The sequence below is a fragment of the Engraulis encrasicolus genome, chromosome 14 (genome assembly GCF_034702125.1).
Source record: "Engraulis encrasicolus isolate BLACKSEA-1 chromosome 14, IST_EnEncr_1.0, whole genome shotgun sequence".
Taxonomy (NCBI): Eukaryota; Metazoa; Chordata; class Actinopteri; order Clupeiformes; family Engraulidae; genus Engraulis; species Engraulis encrasicolus.
This window is the reverse complement of record NC_085870.1, coordinates 23508666-23535163: the sequence shown is the minus strand read 5'-3', so window position 1 is coordinate 23535163 and position 26498 is coordinate 23508666. Positions and strand designations below refer to the sequence as shown.

The window sequence follows — 26498 nt, the reverse complement described above, 5'->3', positions numbered from 1 at the left end:
TTCCCTCCAATTTCTGTAGTATAGCTTCTGCGATATGGAATCCTCCTCTGGTGACACCATTGCTCATGTGAATAATACAGTGAATATACAGTAATGGCTGCACTACTATTTCTTAATGGATGTGATTATTACTAATTAATTTATACTTCTGAAAGGGCCCTGCCGTGGCCTAACAGTAGGGCACTGGGTTACTACGCTAGCGACTCAGGTTTGATTCCGGCCTTGATCATTTGCCAATCCTTCCCCGTCTCTCTCTCCCCACCCATTTCCTGTCTCTCCTCCACGGTCCTGTCAAAAAATAAAGGCAAACCCCCCCCCTAAAAATATAATTATATAGGCCTATAACACAAATTACAAAAAATTGTGTATAGACAACATGAAATATAACACAATATGGCATTAATGGGCCCTGGGCCACTCTGTATGGAAAACGTCAAATGGGCCTCAACGTCAAATGATCCATGATCCCTGGTGTAAATGGGACCAACACTGTAGTACGAGAAATCTCATCTCATACATCCCCATATCATGATGCTTGCACCACCGTTAGATAAGATTGGAGGTTTTTTGGGTCTAAGGGCACATTTTTGGGCCCTTTTTTAAAATATAAACAGCACTGGAATTAACCTTGAATTGTGGGGAGGAGATCTCATTTATTGATTTAGCCTACTTTATTAATTTATTAATTTATTATTACTTATATTATTACTTTATTATTACAGTACTATAAATGTATTATTTCTTATCAATGTATATGGCAGGGGTGGTCTACTACTAATTGAAACTAGGCAGTGTTGTTGCTCCACACACAATTGTTGCCTTCAATGACAATGAACTCTTGAATCTTCTGAATCTGGATCATGATATTTGGGACGGTGCTGTGTCAATTGGTCGCAGCACTCTGAGGCATTCTGCAGGGAGAGGGCGGTCGTAAAATGGCATGGAGACTGTTGGAGTATGCGTGTGTGTGTGTGTGTGTGTGTGTGTGTGTGTGTGTGTGTGTGTGTGTGTGTGTGTGTGTGTGTGTGTGTGTGTGTGTGTGTGTGTGTGTGTGTGCGTGTGTGCGTGTGTGCATGTGTGTGTGAGTCCAGTGTAGTAGCCTACATTGTTGTGTAATGTACTGCAGTGTAATGTACTGCAGTGTAATATTATGTTATGTGTTGTGTAGTGTAGTGTGAATGAAGGAAGCGAAGGACAGCACTCTTCAGATTTTTCGTATTATTCGTAGGCGAATAAACAGAGAAAAATTTGAAGAGTGCTGTCCTTCGCTTCCTTCATTCATCAATATATTATCAGCACCCAGTTATAATCTGTATTTACTAGTAGACGATAGTGTGAGCGTGTCTCCTCCACTTCATAGGTGTAGTGTAAAAGTCAATTACAAATTCGGAATGCATGAAAATAGATTCGTCTTTCCTCGCCAAAAAGGTGTGACCGTGGTGGGCATGTTGTCTGAACTACAGCTCATGTGATATTATGTAAATGCTTCAAGTGTTTCATTGTGTCTGACATCATTGATCGGGGTATGTTGAACCATGGCATGAATGAGTATATCAATAAAATAGTTTGATTATCTTGCTTGTGATTAATGTACAAGGCTACAATCAATAGTTAACACTTCTTATTAACCTGACAAGCCAGATCATTCATTTTTAATTACTTTGTAATTCACAAATGGTCTGATCACGCTTCTCTGGGCCTGGGAGGGTTTAGTCGTCCACCAGACGGCCGGCCAGTAAGCGAACGCACTTGGGCGCATAACAACATATGTCACGAACGTCAAGGGTCAGCGGTTGGTCCACTCATTTCAAACCAGAGCTGAGCTCACTCCTCCCACCAAGTGTTCCAGGGCACCGAGGATCCAGACCAAAAATGAATTATGAAGCAATTAATGTGGTCTGGTAAAACCAGGCTAACTTCTTATGGGATCCTTGCCAATCCCTACAAGTCAATACAATATTTTAGTTAATGTAATAACATGCAAAATAGATAGGCCTACTTTTTGATGAAAATAGCTTTTCACTTGCACTGAACAGAATTGAGTATTGGAACTAATTGGGCCTCACAAATATCAGGGAATGACCATCCATTGATCTTCTAGGCTGATTTGATATCTCTTTCATTCTAAATGGATACACAAGTAAGGATGGTTAGTGAGCAGTGGCCAGTCTTGAAATCAGAAGGTTGCAGGTTCTAATCCCAAAGTGTCTTTGAATGAATGAATGAATGAATGAATGAATGAATGAATGAATGAATGAATGAATGAAGAACAAGACATGTGGCCCCATGTTGCACCAGGCACTGCACCTGTTTATTGCTTTGGATTAAAGTATTAGCTATGCCTAATGTAATGTGTACAAATGGAAAGACAGACTTCAGGTAGTCCTACTCAATATTAGGCTCCAGACCAGTGTATCGCATAGGACTTTCCCAATGTCGTGTAGGCCAGGGGTTCCCAAACCTTACTATGACAAGGCTCCCATATAGGCCTACCAGTAGACTCCAGCCAAGGCCCAGCTGACATGAGCCGTGCCACACTATTTTTTCTGTGCACCCGGTTTCACAACTCAACGGTATTGATACTTTCCTTACCCATTCAAGTATTACAGAAAGCAAAATACATAGGCCCTATTTTAAAATTGTAGGCCTAAAGAAGATGATTCCACTGGGATTGTTTATTCTCTTTTTCTTGGTTTATTTTGGCTACTTCAGTTATTCAATTTATTAAATTATTAATTTTAATTCACTGTATTTTTCCTGCCAACCTTCCGCGCCCCCCGTGGCATCCCCTCGCTGCCCCCAGGGGTCCCCGGACCCCACTTTGAAAACCACTGGTGTAGGCTATAAGGATGCTTTGAAGCCTAGGACGCATCAAAATGTCATCCCTAAATCTAAATTCCACTCAATAAAATATGAGAAATTTGACAGCGCAACAAATTAAAGGTAACCTGTCCTTAACCATGTCCGGTTCTAAGGTGGGAGAGTGGGCTACTGTTTGCATAGAAAGGGGTGACTGAGAGCGTAGATTTCAACCCCACTGTCAATATTCCAATAATATCTCTAAGCGATGGAATGTAACAGTCCAGTATGAAACAGTGCGTCGTGGGTAGGTTCTCTCTCTCTCTCTCTCTCTCTCTCTCTCTCTCTCTCTCTCTCTCTCTCTCTCTCTCTCTCTCTCTCTCTCTCTCTCTCTCTCCACACAGGTAGGCAGAGGTAGGCGGAGACCGACGTGCCTCCCTACGTATTGAACAGATAGGAAACGTTTACTGGCGGTTTTATCTGTTTTTGTGTTAAATGTCTATGATTTAGTTAGGAGACCGAGCATTTCCATCCAATATCCTCCATGATAAGGAATGGTCCGAGAATTACCACAGAACAGAGCTCGCGTTGAGACCATTTGACAATTGCATTCTTTCAGTCGGGTGGAGTGAGGGGAGGTGACATTGCTTCCATTTCAGCTCAACGCATGTTTTGTCTTTGCTTCTTGTCTCCTGGCTGATAGGATTTGGAGAACGAGGGGGTACAAATTAGGATCACCCCCCTCTGCGACAGAGAAATTGTTTCCCCATGAAGACTCAAGTTGTATTTTGACGACTATGACCTGCATGCAGGTTCCCATCCGTGGACTAATTTGTTATCCGTTTTTTGGTGAAATTCCACCCTTTTAAAATTACGTTTTATTTGAAACTTTTTGTCTTTTCCTTGTTAGTGGCTTTGTAAACCTTCAGTTGGATGACTAATGCAGCAATTGGTAAGGAGTGGAGCAGTATGACATCAGTGTGGGGGGAGCACTGGTAGCCTATTTTGTGCCATGAATGTCGACGCGATTATATGCTGTATAGATGCACCTGTTTTAGAGTTCAGTGGGATTTTTTTAGAGTTCCTCTCCCTATTCCTAACGCGAGACTGCACGTTCGCAATGGTTCTTTGAGCAACAAGCGACGCGTGCGGTAAGATGCTGGGATCTAGTGGACATGCTGAATGAAGAACCTTCTTTGGTATTCTGATACATCTCCCTTCATGCTATTTTTGGCCACACCTGCGAGAACTTGTGCAATGGATTTTATTTTTGCTACATCGGATTGTATCTACACATAACTGCGTTGAAGTGCCTTCACTGTATTCAGCGGATCTAAGTAAATGGTGTTAGGGAGGGAAATGATGGCCATAAACGCTTTCTTGCAGCTGAAGCCCTACTTCAGGTTGCAAGTGATCTGCATGGTGAAAACGTTTATGGATCTTACACTCTCTCAAGACGTATCATATGCGCCGCACTCGATTAGAATTGAAGGGGATTTGACCCTCGGTGGCCTTTTCCCCGTCCATGCACGCGGACTCTTGGGGGAACCGTGCGGTGACATAAAGAAGGAGAATGGAATCCACAGGCTGGAAGCAATGTTGTACGCTTTGGACCAAATCAACAGCGACGATGAGCTTTTACCTAATATCACTTTAGGCGCACGGATATTAGACACATGTTCGAGGGACACATACGCGCTGGAACAGTCTCTCACGTTTGTCCAGGCTCTTATACAAAAGGATACATCGGACGTGCGATGCACCAGTGGGGAGCCTCCAGTATTTGTCAAACCCGAAAAAGTTGTCGGAGTCATCGGAGCCTCCGCAAGTTCTGTGTCGATAATGGTGGCCAACATTCTGCGCTTGTTTCAGGTAAGCTGGCGATCCGCTTGTAATATGCTTTTGCAATCACCGCCAACACTGTTTACCACCATCACAGCTTAATGACCTACAGTGCTGTAACCTGACAGTTGTGTTCTGGTGGCATGGTATGATTCCTCGATCTTCATTGGCTAAACAATGGCTAAACAAAACACCTGCGTTTTGCTGCTAGCCTATATCCTCCTACGACATAAGCTTCAAAAATGCATTGACAACATCGACACAGCGTAACCTTGTTAACACCTCGTACAATAGTGTCAGGTTTCGTCACGCTCGCTTTTCCCAATTTGTGACCAAGAACGGGAAAGGTGCACCAGGCAGCTGACGCGAGTTTACGCACACGCTGGTGGTGCTGAAAGAACAGCTCCCTTCTGACACGAGCACAGTCGCCCTGAGAAGAAAAACGTGTGAAGAAGAATGCTGTGTTCCAGATCATCGATGCAGAGCCGACATTTAGATTGCGTGACATTTTCAGGAACAACCTGTTCAAGGAAGTCAGAGCTACGGTGTTCGGATTTTAGTCCAATCAAGACTTAATTAAGCCAAAACAATCAGTTTTATAAGTAGGCCTATGCTGTCGCCGATGGCATGTTTAAAAAAAATAGAGATCTCGAAATGGCATTTTAAGATCTCCATCAGTGTATCTTGGATTGCTGTAGCCCCGACTCCGTAGTGGTGCAACATAACACCAGTGTGCTTCCCGTGGCAGCAGTGTATTCCGTCTCCGTCTCGAATAATGGGGATTTCTGGAATGCTCCAGCGTCTTTATTTCGACATTTTAAGGAACTTCAACAAAAAAATCTAATCTGTTTCCATGTGGTGTTCTTGGATATCAGTATGGCACTATTACCACATAGTAGGTCTACTAGGATGGATTGACAGTTTAAATAGGCAACACCCTTTCCTCCTTTTCTCCAAAGTCACGATAAGATTTTTCAGATAAAATACTAGGCCACTCTTCATTTTTGCCACAGTTTCCTTACTGGGGGGCTACTTGTTGTATTATTGCTTCTGCATGAAGGAAACAATTTCCCCCTGTTTTGCTAGTCAGTCTGACAGGATATGAGGTGCTTCATGACCTTAGGACTGTCTAAGAAAATCACACAAAACCCAGTGGTTTTCAAAACCAAACAAAAATCACCCATGAAACACCAAGTTCAGGTTTTCCAGGTTGATTGTGTTGGATAATATAACCTGTGTATTCTGGTGAGCAGGTGTTGCAAACAACATGCAAGGTGAATGTCAGTTGGCCAAATTGCCATTTTGTAAGGTTTAGTGGCTAAATACAGGTAGTCTAACTCTCAATCCCCATTACCTGTTTGATATAACCAAATATGAACAGATGTTAATAAGACCTCAAGCAAAGAATCTCAAAATCATGTTGTGCAAGCATGCCATCACCTGTTGTACCATACCTGTATTTCCCCAGCCTATGGCTCTAGTTTAGGTCTGCCTTGTCTTTTTTATATTTTGTGTTTTTATATTTGTTCCATTTCGTGGTCTCCCTGATATGATACAGTGTTTTGTGTCTTTTTTGGTTGTTGAAGAAGGCTGCAGTGGCAAAGACTGTGGGGGAAGGGAGATCAACTGTCACTCTAATTGCAAGCCTGGAGACTCTCGGCACATAGAGCAAACAAACCCTCCCTCTACTCTGCCTCCTCCTCAGTGCCTCATCATCACTGCGCTCGGTATTTTCATAAGAAGAAGAGACAATGATTACTGATGCCATGATGTCAACATAACTACTGAATTATTTGATTTTGTGTAGTTAATTAGGGTGAATCACATAAGTCTTAAGTTTGTAATATGTAATTCTACCAGTCAGATTTTGGTGATGCACCAGTGCTTTTGACATGGTCCACACTAATTGGAGAAATACTAATTTGCTGGAGTTGCAGCAACAGGCTGTATAGTATTCTAGAGTGCTGACATGATATCCTGTCTCACTAATGTTCACAAGTGGAAAAAACAAACTGCTCAGACAGTTGAAAGGAAATAAACAGCAGACTACTATTATACTAATGGTTCTCTTTTGGTCGAATCGACATCTCGACATCTTGTAGCTGTCCAGCACTACAGTACAATTACAGGAAGACATAGCAGGGCCGGATCAACGCACAAGATAGATATGACTACAGCAGCCTAGGGTCCCACACCAGCCAGGGCCCCCCCTTATTGGTCAAAGGGGAGAAAATAGTTTTGCTTTGATCTCTTGTTAATACTCCTTTCTATAGTTGGCAGGCGTAATGTATAGCTCAGAATTACGAGACTGTTATATGTAATTTAGTCATGGCCTACGGCAACCTGTAGCCTAAGGGCCCTGCATGGGCCATCTTAATCCAAATGAATCCGGCCCTGAGGACTTCTACCAGTGATTCCAAGAGTAGGCCTACACATATCCAGTCTCTGTGCTAGTAATGATAATCTGGCATACAGGGCATTTTCCCAGCGGGCCGACAGTCCTCAGGGGCCGATGCTGTTGTTTTTGTGAGGGGTTTTTTTTTTTTTTTGAAGCTGTTGTTATTCTTTTCCCAGACCGGCCCGCCGTTTAGATGGGGTAGCCCATTGTTCCATCTGCATGTAGACAATTGACTGAGCCAATCGTATCATAGAAAATCAGTTGGGTTGTGAGGGGCTGGTCTACGCTAACAATACCCGGGCCGTTACTCGAGTCGAGCCCATAGGCCAGCCCTGTGCACAGCTGTAGTCTGTCAACTGTCATTTTTGTCATTTTCATTGAGAAGCATATTTGAAAAGAAAAGCCAAAAGCCATATCTATCTATCTATCTATCTATCTATCTATCTATCTATCTATCTATCTATCTATCTATCTATCTATCTATCTATCTATCTATCTATCTATCTATCTATCTATCTATCTATATATCTATCTATCTATCTATCAGGTCAACTCCTCTATCTCGTTATAACGTATAGGGAGCGCAGTGTGTTTCTTAATGCTCTTGTGCTGCGTTCTTCATTACAGTGACTGTGTAGTCTATACAGAGCTTCAAAGCCATGATAATGATAACGGCATAACCTTGAATTTCTGGGCTATGAAGGAATTTCATATCATTCCTGAGAGCACAGCACAGGGCTGAAATATGTGCCCCCATAAATCCAGTGTTTCTCCTGTAAATTTGACTCGAGCACATTGCTCAAAATCTAGTTCATCTCTCAAAAGCACGTTTTTGTGTCACTGAGCGTGTCAGTATCATCAGAATGTCTAGTCATTGTGTCTAGTGCGTGGATAAGATTGAATAATTGATTAGTCACGTTGTCAGCTGAATAGTGCACACAGTAAATGTTGCGGTGTTAATTCAACACTTAAAGAGTTCATTTAAGTCCAAATGATGTTAAATAAAATCCCTAAATGTTAAATGAGCACTGCAGAATTTACTGTGCACTGTGGAGGGTCAAATGTAGTTAAGGTTTTTAATGTGTCAAATGTAGTTAAGGTTTGATAGCAAATGTTGTAAGTTAGACTTACAGTATTTCTCAATTGGTTTTGTACATTTCTCACAACAGAATAATCATTCTCACAACTTCTTGTTCAATTGTGACTTCCTGCTGTTACCTGTGCACATGGTAAAATATGTTTCTCATAGTTTTCAGCATTTAGCAAATGCTTTCATCACCATGCAGATGGTTGTGTACAATTCTCAGCTTTTTCGTACATTATCAATTGCTTTTGTCATATCACTCAAAAAGCATTGTCACTGAATACACAAAACTATCTCACCCCCCAAAACATTTAGGCCCTATGTCATAGTTTAAGTCTTGACATGCAAAATGACTTACCAAACTGTCATAATGTGATAAGAACTGTATAATTTCCATTGGATTTGTATCTATAAATGTGATCTGAATTGGTAAATTGCTCACAGGTAAATATTGACTCTCTCTAATCAAAGGCAATAGAAGGGATAGAGAAAACAGGCATGCAATACAACAATAGGCACTGTACTGCATTACAGTATTTCTCAATTGGTTTTGTACATTTCTCACAACAGAATAATCATTCTCAGAACTTCTTGTTCAATTGTGACTTCCTGCTGTTATCTGTGCACATGGTAAAATACGTTTCTCATAGTTTTCAGCATTTAGCAAATGCTTTCATCACCATGCAGATGGTTGTGTACAATTCTCAGCTTTTTCGTACATTATCAATTGCTTTTGTCATATCACTCAAAAAGCATCGATTTGACTAGCTTGTCCAGACACGGACCACAATATGACACAATGACTAACCATTCTGCTGGCACTGATACGTTCATTGACACAAAAACTTGGGTTTTTTGCAGGTCATCCACGGTGTTTTGCCATTTGTTAAAGCTGTTTTGAGAATGAATATTATGTTTTGCAAATTGCGAGAGAGATTCGAGAAATGTACAAAACCAATTGAGAAATACTGTAATGTAACGTGTGAGATTCATTAGAAAAGACTGGACTGGATAAACATTTAGGATATGACTAATTTATTGATGGGTATTGTCATTGTAAAAGAAAAAAATAGTCAACTCTTGTTGAGTTGTCAAAATGCACCCGGACCTTAACCACCGTTCCTTACTTGTCTTACAGGCCTATGTGGAAAAATAGAACTGTCAAGCAAAATACATTTTAGAAAATACACCGACATAGTATAAAGTGTACTCACTTATAACATGATGCATGCTTGTTTCCTCTGAAATATAATTTCCTTTTTCTGTCTTTCATGAGAGAAAGTCAAGATTTACCTGGCTGGGAGCAATGTACCATTTCGGATTATATTTACAGACAAACATCTAATGGAAATCAGATAGCCTAGTGCTTAACATGTTATGACAGTTTGGTAAATCATGTTGCCCTTCAAGGCTTGTACAATGAGCTAGGGCTTAAATGTTTTGGGGGTGAGACAGATCCAGTGACAAAGTGTTTTGATTAACATGAGAAAAACAATTGATAGTGTACAGGGAAAAAAAGAACAGAATTGTAGCATAGATAGACAAATGAAAGACATAGATGGGCATTTCAGTTACAGTACTACAGGGTATTGGCTACAGTCCCTGCATCACAGCGGGGTGAGGATGCTTGCACAATACACAAGGGCCCTTCAGCCATTGCCACCGTATAGTGGTAAAAATGTTGCCTGGTTAACACCAGACTTAATCACAAGTGAGATTAGGTCTGGGGAGTTGCCTATTGTAAATTCCGTAGGGGAGAGAATATTATGACACACTGCCCTGCTCTCTGATTGAGCAGAGAAACTGTTAAGGTCGGAATGCTTGGCCATTATGACACAGTGCCCATGATCTTGGACGTTATGAGTCATCCTCACCAGACTGTCTTTCAGATCGAAACGATTGTGTAGAACTAAAGGCAGTATGAGAGTTCCACGGCTAGTAAAAATGGGATTTGAACCTGCAACAGCCCGATTTCTTGACCACCTCCCCTAACCATTTGGCCATAACTGCCAGAAGGAAAAATATTTGTGGCTGTGAGAAAACAATGATGAATGGACTGCATTTGTATAGCATTTTTCCACTCCTTTGAGCACTCAAAGTGCTTTACATGAGTGCCTCACATTCACCTTTTCACACACACTAGTGGCCACCCTGCCACCAGGAGCAATTTGGGGGTAGCCCCTTACTGTAATGCACACCTTACCAACAGTGGCATGCTGCAATAGTCATTGAAAAGTTAAGTACCATAGCACTGCAATACTATGACATAACACAGGGCCTTTAGTAAATGCACTTCGACTTGGTCATTGCCATTCTGGTAGCAGCAAATTTTTAACGCTGTGTCTCCTTCACGGGTTAAACATCTTGCTCAAGAACATATCCATGCGGATCAGGCGGAGCAGGATTTGAACCTACAAACCTCTGGTTGCCAAACAGGTTTCTCTACCGACTGAGCCCCTGACAAGTATGGAGGTGAAATAAAACCACCAAATTCATACTCTCTTATTTCTGACTGCATACTGACTGTTTGTGGTGACTTGGCAATTTTATATTAGGCTAGGCCTTTGTCAGCCGCCAAACTGAGGCCTGTTGTTGCTAGGTGACGGGGGGGTCCAAAAAGCTTGACTGTCCCATTGTGTGACAACTGATGGGCATGGTTGGCTAGACATACACGTAGACAGGCCTCTCTCTAGCGTGCACTCAAAAGCATGGCACAGCTTCTGTCACTATAATTATGTGTTCAATTCACAATTTTCACAATTTTTTCCTGAAAGCTCCACAATGCTCTTGTTTACATGGGCCATTTAATTCCGAGTTTAATTCTGAATAAAAACTTAATTGCAAGTAAAGGAAGGATGAATCACCGCACACTGGTATTCTTTGCTGGTAGTTTATTTGGTGAACAACGCGTTTCGCTGCTCCAGAGAAGCCACCTGATGAAGCAACAGTGAAACGCGTTGTTCACCAAATAAACTACCAGCAAAGAATACCAGTGTGCGGTGATTCATCCTTCCTTTACTTGGATTACTTTTACTGCACATCACCAGCACCTGGACAGTGGCTGTGCACAGGGACGGCACTTTAAAAACGTTGCATGTTGAAAACATCATATAAACACTTCACAATTTCGAAAATGTGTTCGCTGTGATGACGCAAGAGGTGACGGATGGCACAGATACGGGGCCCAGCGCCTACAGACCCATTGCATGGATCCTCTGTCAAATGCTGTCCAATGCTTTCTGATCCCCATACGTTTATTTGGAATTAAATGAAAGGGCTTCATGTAAACTTGACATAATTTAAATTCCAAACTAACAAATTCGGAATTAAAAACACAATGTCTCCCATGCAAGTAGCCTACTAATCAGGTCTGACACTGCTTAGTTTCTGATATGGGACGAGATCAGCCGTGCTCAGCGTGGTATGGCCATTAGCTACAACCTCTACATTTTTAAGATTTTCATTTTACTAGTTTTATGCACTTGTTTGTGTTTTTATTTTACTTCTGACATATAGACAATGCTACCAATGTCTTTGAAAACAGGTCTTGGTTTTAACCATTGGAGGAAGCTGCCTAAAACATACTGATGTCAGTGGTTAATGTTTCCTATATTTCTCCACTCTCGTCAAAAATGAGACGAGAAACAGAGATACATTTGAGAGGACATTCTGAATGCAGACATTTGTGTTTGGCAGTATGGCTCTGTTCAGAGGAAGTTTCACTGCTTCTCCATGAGCTCCATCAGGGGGTGTTCACTCCCGGAACTAGCTACTAGCCACAACTGGCTAACCCTGTTATTATAATTTTTGTGATTTTTTATCATTTTTTGCCCTGAAATATTAATATTTTTATGTCGAATCTAGAAATAATAAGACCTCATTTGAGTAGTGTTTCGATTATTTTGCGCCACTAGATTATTATATACTGGGCCACAAAGCTCAATTTTTATGAGGCCAAACCCATAAACATTAGCGGGATGCTAGCGAGTACAGGTCGAAATCATCTTCCCTGCTGTAAAACTACACACCTGAAAGATTTGTCAATACAGCCTATTGTTAAACACCAGCCATAGTGCTTACCAGGAATGTTTTGTTGATGAGATTTATGACTGGAATATGGGCTCCCCTTTCCATTCCATACATTTTCCCACATGAAAGACTTACCAACGCTCGCCAACTAGTGGACACTCCATAGGAACTGCAGTATGCATGCAAAGCTAACTGGCTACAATGGGAACCAATCAGACTGAATCTTCTCCCTGTGTTCTAAGTTCTCTGGGTGCATGGAAGCCAATACAGGGAACAGCGGCATCCTCATGTGACGGAGGTCATCTTGCACCTGTTCACCCCCCTCTGGGATCGAACGTGCGACCTCGTCAACTACAACGGTCCAGCAATGGGAGACACAGTACGATACCGCTGGGCCAAGAGACTAGTCTCTCGGCCCAACGGCACGAGACTGTATGAGGCTATCGGAGGGAGGTTTTACCAACCTTCCACGCCAAGTCTGCTAGTTAGCCTCCGTTACACTCTCAACCTTGAACCTCACTCCCAATCCGGGTCACGGTACCACTGTGACGGAGGTCATCTTGCACCTGTTAACCCCCCTCGCGGATCGAACGTGCGACCTTGTCAACTACAGCGGTCCGGCAATGGGAGACACAGTACGATACCGCTGGGCCAAGATACTAGTCTCTCGGCCCAACGGCACGAGACTGTATGAAGCTATCGGAGGGAGGTTTTACCAACGTTCCACACCAACTCTGCTAGTTAGCCTTAGTTACACTCAGGTGGAGTGCCTTCCATTTAGCTGGAAAGGCAACATACAGAGCAAGCAACAATGACAACAGTATGACATTGTTTGGCAATGATTAGTCAGGTGGAGCAGGGGAGGTGGTGGGAGCAATTCAAACAGCAAAAAGCAATGACAGGAAAACAATTTCGTTAATTTAAATAAAGCTTGCCAAAGGTCAGCATCCAATTGCAAGCAGCAGCTGATTAACCAAAGTGCAGCTGATTCGTGGAGAGCTTTATAGGTTGGGTCTGCGTCAGCCAATAGGCAAAAGGGCGCGTTGACTATGTGGTCTGCCAGAACTATCGCAGGTTGCTAGATTTATGGCGTAAGGTGCATAAAACTCTAAAAATGTTTATGAAGGAGAGGTCATGAACTGTTCAGGAAAATAAGAATTTAAAAAAATATCGGCACATCCCACAAGGTGTTTGGGTGCTCTGAAAATGACACCAAAAATGATTTTCCAGAGTTGAAAGGTCTGCTGCTCAGACCATGATGGGACTTATTATACTGTATGATTATTAACTTTTATGGGAGTGTTTCTAATTCTAGCCCTACCCCCTTGAGGAGTAAGGATTTTCCCCCAGTTCTTCTAGAATTTTACTCGAACACTCTACAGCTCCCATAGAAGCAAAAATCATGATTAAAACTCTAAATTTTGGCAAAATTCTAATCACATTTGTGATGGTACTCCTCAAACTTATTTTTGGTATGGTATTTTATTTGGGGGGGATGGGAATGGGAAAGGGGATGGGAAAAGATTGAGAACCACTGGTCTAAACTGGGCACAAATCAATACTGCAAGGTGTGAGATCATATCATATCTTCTATAAAGTAGCCTACACCTGTTACACTATGGCCTTGAGAACTCCGCAGAAAAATATTGGCTGAACAAAATCGACACCTAGCCTATGTCTCCCTATAAAACAGTTGGTAACTAGGAAAGGATACCATTTCATGTCTTACAGTAGGAACAGCCGGTAATAGTTTCAGATGTTTTTGAGATGCAAGTGCATGGTCTGCCATAATGGTACTATAATGGTACCCTTATGGTCTACCATGAACATTACAGTGTTACCATTGTTGTTAGTTGTGCCTGAATTTGACAAGTGTACTGTATCATCACCCAAGTGAATGATTATGCTGTCATCAGAGATGTTCATAAATTAGCCCTTCCGTGTGGCTAACGGTAGGTCACTCATCTACTACGTGGCTGATCCGGTTTCGATTCCGGCTCAGGTCCTTCCCTGTCTCTCTCCCCCCACTCGCTTCCTTTCACTGTCCTATTATATAAATAAAGGCAAAAAGGCCAAATATATATATATTTTTAAAAGAGAAATGTTCATGAATTATTACAAAGCCCAGTCAATGTTAATCTCAAGAGTAATGTGCTGGTTTCCTTGTCTCCTTCTCTGTGGTTGCATCAGTGCAGACAATGGCATCCTCTAACACGTATTCCCCTTTAAGACACACCATAGAGATAATACAGATCAAAAATATTACATCCCTTATGTAATTCATGTAACAATTTGTCTGTATATCTGTCTGTCTATTTGTCCGTGTTTCTGAATTATGTATCAGTATGCCATTGGTGGCTTCAGTGTGTCTTAAAGGGGAATACGTGTTAGAGGATGCCATTGGTGTCTGGCTACCATATAACTAATACATTCTCACCAATGACTGCATACAGTAGCCTACATGTTGATGATTAATGTATGAACAGAAATCTGAACGTCGTTTCCAAAACACAGGGTATGAATGGGCCTTAAGGGGTGAAAGAGTGAAACACAGGTAGTTTTGAAGGGGACAAGGCAATTGTCATTTGAATGAAACAAACAGAAAACGCATTGTGTTTAATTTTGATGCCTGTAACAGTCAGGTTAGGATATATTGATCTACATAGCCTACAAGCAGTAGCTAAGGTTATGGCATGTGTTCTGCTCGTTTGTAGTACATCATCTTCCACCCCCCACCCCTCCTCGTCCACATTTGCTGCTTGAATGAATGAAATGAATGAATGATGAATGAATGAATAAATGAAACCTTTTATTGTCCTGAAGGGAACTTGTCTTGCGTTGGACATGTTACCTGGGGTCATGATTGGACTCATGCCAGAAGACGTGACTGACGGAACATGGAGTGAAATGGGAATTGAGTGGAAGTTTACAGATGGCAAGGGCATTCTATGAAACCATGTCCCTATCAACCACAGTAGGGTTCTAACCATGGTGAGGTTTTGCACAACTGAGATTTTCAGGCTTCACAACAATCATTATTTTTTTTAAATATATATTTTAGGGCTTTTTACCTTTATTTTACTTTTGACAGGACAGTGGAGGACAGACAAGAAATAATTGGAGAGAGATGGGGAAGGGTTTGCAAATGACCCGGGCGGAATCGAACCCGGGTCACCAGAGTAGCAACCCAGTGCCCCGTTAGGCCACGGCAGGGCCACAACTATAATCAGAGGTGCATCTTGCCACCAGGCAAGGCAGCCGCTTGGAGCCCCCAGGCCCCTGGATAGTGAATAGCAGCCCACATTTTACCACAGTAGTGGCGATTTTGGTTCAAATGCTCATTCTTTTGCATTTTCGCTTGGGGCCCCACCTGACCTTAGAATCGCCTCTGACTATAATCCTTAATGCTGCATCCAAACGTAATTAGGAAAGGATACCATTTCGCTTAAAAGATGTCAAGGCCCAGCCGGACTGTTATGCAGGTGACCTGGGTTCAATTCCTGGCCTGAAATCAAATCACATTATCCTCCGTAAACTGACTTCAGGAAACCAAGAAAGGTACACTGACAGTATGTCATTTAGAACATTTCTAGAAACCATTTATTTCATGCTTCAGTTTCCTCAGTAGACTAAATTCATGAAACCAAGAAACATATTCAATATATAAACTGATAAATATGGACCTTTGTGGAACATTTCTAGAAACAATTTTCGTAATCCTACAGTATAACCTCGGGCCAAATTCATGAAACTAAGAAAGACATAAACTGACCAGAGTATATTATTCACCGATTTAGAACGGTTATGGAGAAAACGTTTACATCCTGTCGTAAACTAGAGCTGTCGTGTTGTGTGACCCTGCAAGGCCTGCTAGGAAGCCCACTGGAGGTATCTAAGCTGTCATCCATCATTAGAGGCAGAGATCACTGATCTCATTTAGGGCACGCCAGTGATACACGCAGCGCAGCGCAGGGCAGGGGGGTTATTTCATTATTTCCCTCCAATCAATAGATTTCTGTAGGCCCTGACAGCTCATTCTTCTATCGCTGACATTTATCACATGAAGTGTGAACAAATTATTTGTATTGCCATTAATTCAACTTGAAAAGGTCTTTTTTGGTGCTATCCATCACTCTCATACCAGAAAAAGATTACTCTGAACTGAACATATTTCAGTCTGTCATTCTTTACTTCTTTCTGATGTATGTGTCCTTTCTCTGGATTTCAGTATTGCCCTTTTTCCAAACCTATAAATTCAAGAACATTTGTCTTCAACACAGTTGCAGGGTTTGATTAAATGGCATTGAAAATGAGGCTTGCTATCAACTCCTACATAACTCTGTAGAATTTGTATTTTATATTTGGCAGCGTAAATTCCCCTTTAAAAGAACTGAATTGATAATATATAGGCCTATGTTTTTTACTTAGTCTTAGATTATATTACAGTATATGGTCCATTCTATCTCTGGAAAACTAGACACATTTGTTAACTGATTATTTTTAATTGAGTATATACAGTATATATTGGTAAGCCGAGTGAGTGCTTTACTGAATGTTTTATGTTCGCACTCCAGTGGAATTGCTGATGTGTTTGTTCACAGAGCAAGAGTAAGAATGGCTGTATTGCACCTGTGTGAGTGTCTGTGTGCTAAATCATTCGTGCCACCCTAGTGGCAGGCATTTCGCTATGGTTCAGTCAGCGCTCAGTGAAGCGCGCTATCAGAGTATCCCAGAAGCTGAATGTTGTGCACAATAAAACTAAATCATATGCATTTCCATTACAAAAGGTATCCACTTTGGACACTGTTTCCCCACTCTCATTGCATTGAGCAGCTATAACAGGATGAAGCATTTGTGTGCCATTACGTAGTGCCTTGGGATTTGTTGAAATATTTTGTTTTGTTCTTTTGCACTACCAACCTAGGAACATAGGCCAACAATCACATTCAAAAGATAGGCCTAATGTGTTTTACAGGTGCACTGTGTAGGATGGTGGCCAGAGTAGGTATTGCAACTATGCCGCTCATTAAAACAGTGCTGTCTCAGCTAAATTTGATCTTTTCATGAATATTTATAAAATAATGAGCTTATATCTGCTAGTATGACAAAAGTACAGTTTTGTAGCTAAAAATATCTATTTCTGGAAATGCAAAATGGTGGACAAGGGAGATGAGAAGATCCCCCTTTTATTACAATTAGATATATTACACAGTGCAGCTTTTGTTTTGTTTTGGTCTCTTTAGATTACATGAGACAGGACAATTTGAGAGAGACAGGAAATGTTTGGGAGAGAGAGACGGGGAAGGGTCGGCAGAGGACAAGGGCCGGAATCGAACCCGGGTCGGCCATGTAACAGACAAGTGCCCTACTGTTAAGCCACGATAGGGCCGCGCCGTCGTGCACCTTTAAATGACTTTTAAAACACAACCAGATGCATGATTAATTGTTCAGCTTATTTAACTGTGTGCAGCACAGACGTACAGCCAGGCAAATTGCATGTCACCCAATCAATCAGTTCCAATCTCAAAAGGGAATTGATGTTGTGGGTGTAATAGGGAATTAATATCTGTTTATTAATTGCCATGTAGGAAAAGGGGGTGCACCCTGTATAGACGTACCCTGTATAGATCCACATGCAGGGCCGGATTAAGATGAGCTGGGGCCCCTAGGCTACAGGCCCCAGGAAGGCATATTGTGCGACAAATATACGTAGACTGTGTCATAATTATCAGATAATTAAGGATAATATGACTACCAACTACTCAACATGACGGATGCATTTGTCAATATCACATCCTGTCACAATTCTGCAAGTTTTCACTTTTGAACTATCAGGGCCCCCTGGCAGGTGGGGGCCACTAGGCTGCAGCCACATCTAGCCAGTGTGTTAATCCAGCCCTGTCCACATGTATCTATTCCATGCCATCAATGGGACCTATAGAAAGTAAGCAATCATTACGCTGAGTTCCATCATAATTCATTACCGCAGGACCTGGATTGGTGTGTTGATCACATAGCTAGCAGGACATGCTGCATGACCGCTAATAAACAGGCTATGCCCTTTCCTGTTGAAATGGTAGTTAATGAGAATCAATTAAATCAGATTAGATAATGCTTTCAGAATACAATGGATGTGGCAGGTTTTGACATTTTATAGATTCATACAAACTGAAAAATGAGAAAAGGTCGCACCATGCATAGGTTTCTTTATTACACAGACGCGTTTCGGCGTTCTGTGCACACTGAGGAAGGCAGAACGCTGAAACGCATCTGTGTAATAAAGAAACCTATGCATGATGAGACCTTTTCTTATTTTTCAGTTTTACAATATTTTGGTCAGCACCCTTAAAAGAAGAGAAAAACTGCTGGGTGACGCCTGCTCCAACCCTTATGAACGTATAGATTCATACAAATGAATAGAACTGTGATTAAAGTTACAAGATACAAGATATTGATTGTCATGTAGGAATCCAAGAGTTCATGAGGAATGGAACGGTTTTTTTTGCAAAAAAAATCCCAAAACGCAAAAACTGTAGAATGAAATGTAGAAAATGTATTATTCATCTCAGTTTAAAGAAAGAGGCAGGTTAAAAAAGAGATGAGTCAAGGAGTGGTTCTTGTGGCGGTTCATGGCAGTTAAGCGTCCTGATGGCTTGAGGGAAGAAGCTTAGTGGGGACATAAATACATACAGCATGATTTATGATATAGGATTTAACATATTTTAATATCTTTATGTCTTTAAGGTGTGGGACTGTTTTGCATGGACAAAAAAGCAGACGCGTTGCATGGCATCTATAAAATGTATCTAGTCTTAAAAATGTAATGACTGTATGTACAATATGCAGATGTAAATATACCCGTCCTTGTTTAAATAATTTGAAATGCTTTCATACTTGTACTAAAACGATTGTGAACATTTTCTCAAACTGGTACAATTGACCTCCAACGGTATCATACTCTTTTACCAGTGCATGCTGTGTGAAGCTTCAGCTGTTAAACCCGATTTGACAGTTTGAGGTCAGGATATCACCGAGATCTTCTTCTTTACTTATTATTCTTAATACATACAGCACATGAAAGAATTCATAGACTTGTCCAAAATGTTCTACATTTTTAATGGCACATTCCTCTGCCTTTGTGATTTTGTGAATTTGCCATCTTACAGTACATCTCCTTTCTTGTCTGTTTGTGTGTCAGTGTGTGCTATTATTGTGCCAGGATGAGGGGCGGTTAAGGAAGTGAAACATTAGATGGCACGCTACTTAAGTTGAGCTAAAGGCTGTATCAGTAACATTGTACATTAGTGATTGGTGACATTATTTTTTTCCCTTTTGTATAAAACCTGATTTATATATCAAAGCCAATCTAGAGAAAACATGATAAGGATCTGCATGATTATCAAACCATATTGTTTATGTTTTGTGGGGATCCAGACAGCTTTGTAAGGTGAAATTCGCTGCGGCAACAGAAATTCGCGACATGGCGAGAAAACTGTGGGAACCTGGTCACGTGACAAAAGTGCTTTCCCGTGTCATCGAAGGCAAAGCTGTCGCACCTCTGGCCTACCCTGGCCTAACTCTAGCCAGGCCACGCCCTCCTAATGACGCAACACCTTCTGTGTCTTGGAGAGATTTGACAGTCGATGATAATCAGGCTAGGGCACTGGGCCTCTACACCGGGTTCTATCTATTCCGGCCTGGGTCATTTGCCGCTCCTTCCCCAACTCTCTCTCCCCACTCATTTCCTGTCCCACTCTCGCCGTCCTGTCATTAATAAAGAAAAAAAATATCTTTAAAAAAAAAGGCGTCACACCTCAACGCGGAATACACATGGTGTCGGTCTGCTTCCCTCCTACAGTCACACAGAGTATTTGCCCCATTTAGTTGCACTCCTAGTAGGCCATAGCAACTCTTTACCCTCATTTTGTTTGTGTGGGTTTGTGTAGGTCAATGTGCTGCATACACTCATTGGCGTTGTAACGCAAGTGCTTCAGGCCCCCCTGCAAGCTACCATGGGCCCCCACACAAAAAAAGAGGGCATGATATCATGTGGACGGGGCCCGTTTCTTCAAGTCAAGGGCCCATGTGGGCCCTCCGCCTCGTATGAGCCCCCCTGCCTCGCGGGGGCTGCAGGGGTATACTTCACGCCCCTGCATACACTGATGGTTACAATACCATTTCCTTGTCATTGCCTTAGCCATATACTACATGCAGTATGATTCCCCATACAGTATAAAGTCAAAGGAGGGTTTAGAGATTCTCTGTGTGAACACCCGCTGTGAGCCTGCAAGTCTCCTTCGCCACAGTGAAGAGTCTAACCCAGGCAGCTCATCTCCCACACGCACAGAGTAGACCCCTCTCTCTCTCTCTCTCTCTCTCTCTCTCTCTCTCTCTCTCTCTCTCTCTCTCTCTCTCTCTCTCTCACAACTTGGGCTGTGTGTGTGTGTGTGTGTGTGTGTGTGTGTGTGTGTGTGTGTGTGTGTGTGTGTGTGTGTGTGTGTGTGTGTGTGTGTGTGTGTGTGTGTGTGTGTGTGTGTGTGTAGCTTGGAGAAGTGGGCTATGAGTGGGGGCTGTATATCAATGGGATGTGAACATCACATTGTGACAGGTAGTGGGGTTTTAGAGTGTATTTGTGTGTGTGTGTGTGTGTGTGTGTGTGTGTGTGTGTGTGTGTGTGTGTGTGTGTGTGTGTGTGTGTGTGTCCGCGTGCGTGCGTGCATGCGTGCGTGCATGCGTGCATGCGTGTGTGTGTGGAGGGGGGGGGGGGGGCAGTGACTGTGGTGAGCAGAATTTTAGTGTGTTAGTGAGTGAGTGACTGTATAGGGTAGTAGTCAAATTTTGAACCAACAGCCAGCTAGGTATAGATGGGTTCACACAGTCTTTATGAACACTGTTGTGAGGAGGGGCAAGACACTGGCAGCCAACCACGTGAGCTATTTTTTTTTTACCGACAGCGGTTTCCAACAATCAGAGGTTGAGTTGTGCGCAGTTAGTGTTGCGCAGCCAGGAGAAAACAAAAATGTAGAACCATGTATACACAGTATTTCTTGTTTGCAACAACCCCCCCCCCTCTTTTCCCCTCTCATTTCCATTTGCAGTGTTTGAGGGAGGCAGAGAAAATAGATCAGCAAGTGGGGGAGGGGGCTGGGCTTACATCCCCCTTTACATTCACATTAATTCAGTCCAAGTCCCACAGCACCAGGCTCAGTGACATGGTGTGTTTGTAGGCTGCATGTCCTGATGTGTCTCTCTTTCGCTCGCTCTCTCTCTCGCTCTCTCTCTCTCTCTCTCTCTCTCTCTCTCTCTCTCTCTCTCTCTCTCTCTCTCTCTCTCTCTCTCTCTGCCTACAGTATACCTAACTTTAAGGATTCAGCCTCTGAGCTGATCTATAATATATTGCTTATTCAGTTCTTATGTAAAATGTATGTAAGTTGCCCCCCTGGTCGGCTCAGTAGGCTACTTTATTCTATGGGGAATACAGTACTGTACTGTACTGTACTGTACTGTAGAAAAATAAGGTTAGTCACTCAAACTCTATGGCTCTTTATCTCTAAGGGTTTTTTTCTCCATTATGTGAAAACCCCCACATCTCTTTTGATTCATTTCTAATTTATAAGCTAGCTCTCATAAACACTGTAGCTCAGATGCAGCACCATGACACTTTTATAGCTACTTAGTTATGAGCGTACTAACAGCCATTGATACTGGGACATGGAGCGTGCAGATAGCATATTTGATTAGCTTACTCCACTCCCATTGAGCAGCAGGCAGATTCCAGCAGCGTCAGTCGTTTTCAGTGCAACTGTTCTGTTCTCGTGTTACGTCTGCTTCATATGCAGTGGATGATGCAGGCTTTGTATCTCTCCAAGAATTTGACCATGTTCTCTCCCTCAGAAGAGTCACTGGCAGAGGGAAACATTTCCAAATTCATGAAAAGTTATTATTTCCCACACACAACACGCTCTCCCTTATTGGTGGTGTGTCTCTGAAGTAGTCAGACATTGGCCAAGTTTACATGGCGTTTTTCATTCCGAATTAATCATTCAGAATTAAACAGTTCCGTAGAGTTTACTTCTTTTCTTCATTTAATTCTGAATTGTGAAGTGGTTACATGACGTTTCCAAAGCGGAATTAAGCTTTATTCAGAATTACAGTGAGTTCATTTTTAATTAAATGTCTCATGTAAACGTATTTATAGGGAACACATGAAGAGTTCAGATGCAAAACCCCCTAACTCCATTTCTGAAGACCTGCTCTTCTATACTTTTAGAGAACCCTGTTGTTGGTTTGATTTACATTCATGTACTTCATAATAAATATAAATAGTTATATTACATAAATAAAATAAAAAATGTATGCAATTTGGATAGCTTTGTATTAAATAAAATGAATTAGGATTATTTTCTGAAAAGGCACTTAGGGGGTTTTGCATCTGAACTCTTTACATGTAGGCTAGATCAAATGCAGTTTCTTCTATTTTTTCTTCTTTTTTTTTGCAGGGTTAGATGGATGTTTCAAAGGCTCTTGTAGCCGAAACGTCTGTCTTAATAACCCTGCAATGGATGAATAAAAATACAAATTTATGACAAGACATCTTTCGCATATGAATACTGACTCTGCAAGATAAACTAGATCAATTATTGATGTGGGCTCTCAGCACAGTGGAACAGTCCTCATCCTGTATGCCTTTCATAGCGTTGTGGTCTCTTGGTTGACATCTTCGAAAATAAAGAATTAGCTTGCAAAATTGAGTTGTGCAAGAGATTCACCTAGATGCAACATTCAAGACACAATAAATATATTGTAATTAGGGTTGTAACGACATTGTATATAGAACAGAGGAATCGTGGTAGGCCTATCGCGGTGCAAGAAGAAGGCAGTAATGTATCATCATGAAACGTCTTTTCAGAGTTTTGTTACCTTTCAGTCATGAAACAACCACATGATATAATGTGCCTGATGAGCTGATGATACTCTAGTGCCTCCAGGCTTCAAATGTGAAAAAAATCAAAATAATTGATTTTAAAAGAATTATTAAATTGGTGGGTGAAACTGTAGGTGAAAGACAGTGATACGAAAGGAGTAGTGAGTTGACTGTATCGTGTACCTAATGCAATGGCAGCAGAGTTGATAGGAATTTGAATATAGAAATTAGAAATCAATTAGTAGGCAAATCAGTGTCAGAGGGCACAATCCAGAGGACAGATAAAACAAGAACTGTCTGGTTGCATCTGCAGGAACCCATTGAAAAAGTAGTAATGTATGTACATATGTATACAGTAGGCCTATGTTTGGGGAATTGGTAACACAATAGGTAGCGAACTAGCCATTACCAAACATTTGGGAATAAATGTAACAGTTTTCACCAATATTATTAAAATTCCACATTAGTTGGTTGAATAAACCTATGTTACTGGCCTGCACGTGCAGGGGGCAGGTGCTCGAGGGCAGGCGGGGGCATGTGGAACTTCCAGCTGCCTCATTATGGCTATTATCGGGCGTTTTTGTCACATTCTTTTGATCTTCATTTCTGCATTTGTACATGATCATTTCAAGATGGACCAGAGTACATTGTGACCAAAAAAAAATCAAAAAAGGGCATTTTTGTCCAGTAGGGCAATGGGGCAGGTGCTTTAGCACCACCTCGTCCCTATCTGTGCACATGTATGATGTATGCTGGTCTGACAAACATTTGTCTTTTTTCTGTGCCAAATGTATGTTGTGAATAATCTGATCTGTCATGATTGGCTGCTTGCACAGCTGGAGATAATGAGAATATCGTCTGAAATTTAGAAAGGGAGGGGCCAATGAATTGTGCCCAGAGTGATAGACGGTAAGCTATGCTGCTGCGTAGGCGTTGTCCATGCTGTCTGTCTTAATTGTTTGCTTATTTGGAGCTAAGATGGATGCCTCTTTGAGTCTGTCCCTACTTTCACTGAGGTGGTAATAAATCGTTTAACTCGATAAGACTGCTCTGACTGAGGCGTTGGTGATGGACTGGGTGTTGATTATGTCAGACTCAGGTCCACAAAATCCATTTTACTTCTGCAAGTTGAGCTGGATGGCCTTCCAGAAAACAGTCCCCTGAAGTCTATTGAGCATGACAGTGACGTCCAATGAACATGGGTGTCTTGACTGACAGTGGTTTGTTTAGGGTCCCTTTCTCACCCACTATCATTAGGTACAAGCCAGGCTACCGCCACCTACGTAGTGTACGCTCAGTTTTGTTTCATCTACCGCAGCTAGAGAAAACCATTTGCTACACCAGAAAGTAAGGGGTCAACTTCAGTGGCAAACTGAAATTTGATGAAACCATGACGTTTCTGTCCTGGTCCGTTTTGTGGCTTAGAAATCAGTTACGTCTCGACCCCAAATGGCAGCGATTGGTTAAATAAAAAAAATATACTAAGCCTGAAGTAGAGCAAACTAATCTTAATGCTGTAAGGCCAGGCAGTTTTTATGGAGTATAAGAATGTCCGGTTGATGCATCGGACTAATTGGGTTCTGCAGCTCCATCGACATGCTGCTCTCCTCTTTTTGGTGTTCTGTCCCCACCAGTGGCAGTGCTAGACCTTTAGGGGGGCACATCTAATGGCTAAACAGGTCAATAATCTTTTTTTTTGTTCAGATTTTCATTTACTTTACATTTTACATTTAAAAAACAATATTTAATTCATGGCTTTTCAGTAGAGGAGCCATAATGGAGACCAGGAGCATTTCTACTGGCCCAGCGGCCTGTTTCACAATTTTGGCCTTGTGTTAGCCAACTAGCAAATCTGTATTGTTTGTCTATGGGTGGTTAGCCAACTGGCATATTCCTGTCGCCTAGCTACAGGACTTGACCTACTGTATCTTCACAATGTTTTGTTTGGCCCTTTATATCTTTGATTGTGCAAATGGAGGTGAGGAATTTACGCTGTACTCAAGGACGGATTACTGCATGGGCCTACTGTCGAGCCCAGGGGTCCAGGAATCATAGGGACCCTGAAGCCCAAGTCTCGAGATTTCCTTTCTCACGTTGCATTAAAATTGCACTTTGAACAAACAACTATGTTTTATGTTTTTCTCTGGGGGCATAAGCTGGTCTAAATATCTGGTCTAAAACCATAAATAATTTTCCAATTGAGCAGCGCCCATGGAGGGGAGCCTTTCTTGTTGTCTGGCCCAGGGGCCCATGAGGGTCATAATCTGTCCCTGGTTGTAATCTAATTCCACCAGTTGAACCACTCATTACCTTCTGTATTTAACTCATTTGGTCTTATGGTGTTATGGAATGTAAACAAAGATAATTTCTGAAGGTCCTGTTGAAACGTGACGTTGCCCATTGTCCTTGATTTGCGTTTGAATACAGCACATATTTAATGGAGTCTAAACCAACAATCTACGTCAGTACAAATCCATTAAACAAAAAGGGATCCACATCGTGACACAATGTATTGTCTCAGGTGTTCAGTGTCCTTCTCATTCCATGGTAGACTGGGCGTTGTGCAATGTTTTTTTAATTATTTTTTTTTAATTGCATCACATATCCATCAAACAAAAAGGGATACATGTAGGCAAGCAAAAGTGAAAATCTTAACCCCTTAGCACAGAGCCTATGTTATAACCTCAATGTCACCAAAACTGTAATGGCTATGTCTTAAGCTGTTACTTAATGCTCTCGATAATGTCATAGCAATATTGTTATGATGTAGTTGAGTATTGAATAGGCCAGCCGGCGACCCCATCTGCACTAAGACGTTACGGCAACAATGGAAATTTAAATGTCTTCTTTTGAAACTATGCATACAAACACATTTTTATTATATGCCTACCTGTATGTTTCCTGTTGATTTGAGCACAGTGGTATCACAGCCTGGCATGATGGCAGGGAAATACCCATACTGTCTCCTCCATTGCTTGTGTTCCAGTGCAAGCAGGGTAGAGAACAGGTTCACTTATGGCTGCACACATAGTTATGTTTTCACCACATTGTCCAGATACCGTATTGATTATGGCGCACAGTCAACAAAATCCTGCCACATCTCATTACTTGCGGAGAGAGATCGAACCTTGACTCATCCACAACAATGAGCTCAATACCTACAGTAGGCTAACAGCACTCTCATAGCTGCACCTGCTTGGTACTACATCAATTTCAATCTGAAAAACAATTGCAGCACACACGTGTCCCAGTGTAAAATGGAGAAGGTAAATCGTGATGCCATTTTCACATATGCTTGCATACAGTACATACAGTACTTAGGCCTATCTTTTCACATCCCACACATGTGTGTGCACATACCATACAGAAGGATATAGATGCTCACTGGCCACTTAATTAGGCACACCTTACTAGTACTATGT

At 41.8% G+C, this 26498-nt stretch overlaps 1 protein-coding gene across 1 annotated transcript in view; it reads left to right on the top strand.

Moving 5' to 3' along the window:
- Positions 1–4194: 4194 nt before the first annotated feature.
- Positions 4195–26498, top strand: part of grm7 (glutamate metabotropic receptor 7) — a 68060-nt gene continuing 45756 nt past the window's right edge. Inside the window, exon 1 of the mRNA XM_063215244.1 lies at positions 4195–4671. Coding sequence (XP_063071314.1) covers positions 4219–4671 — 453 coding nt within the window. The 5' untranslated portion in view covers positions 4195–4218. The remainder of the gene's footprint in view (positions 4672–26498) is intronic.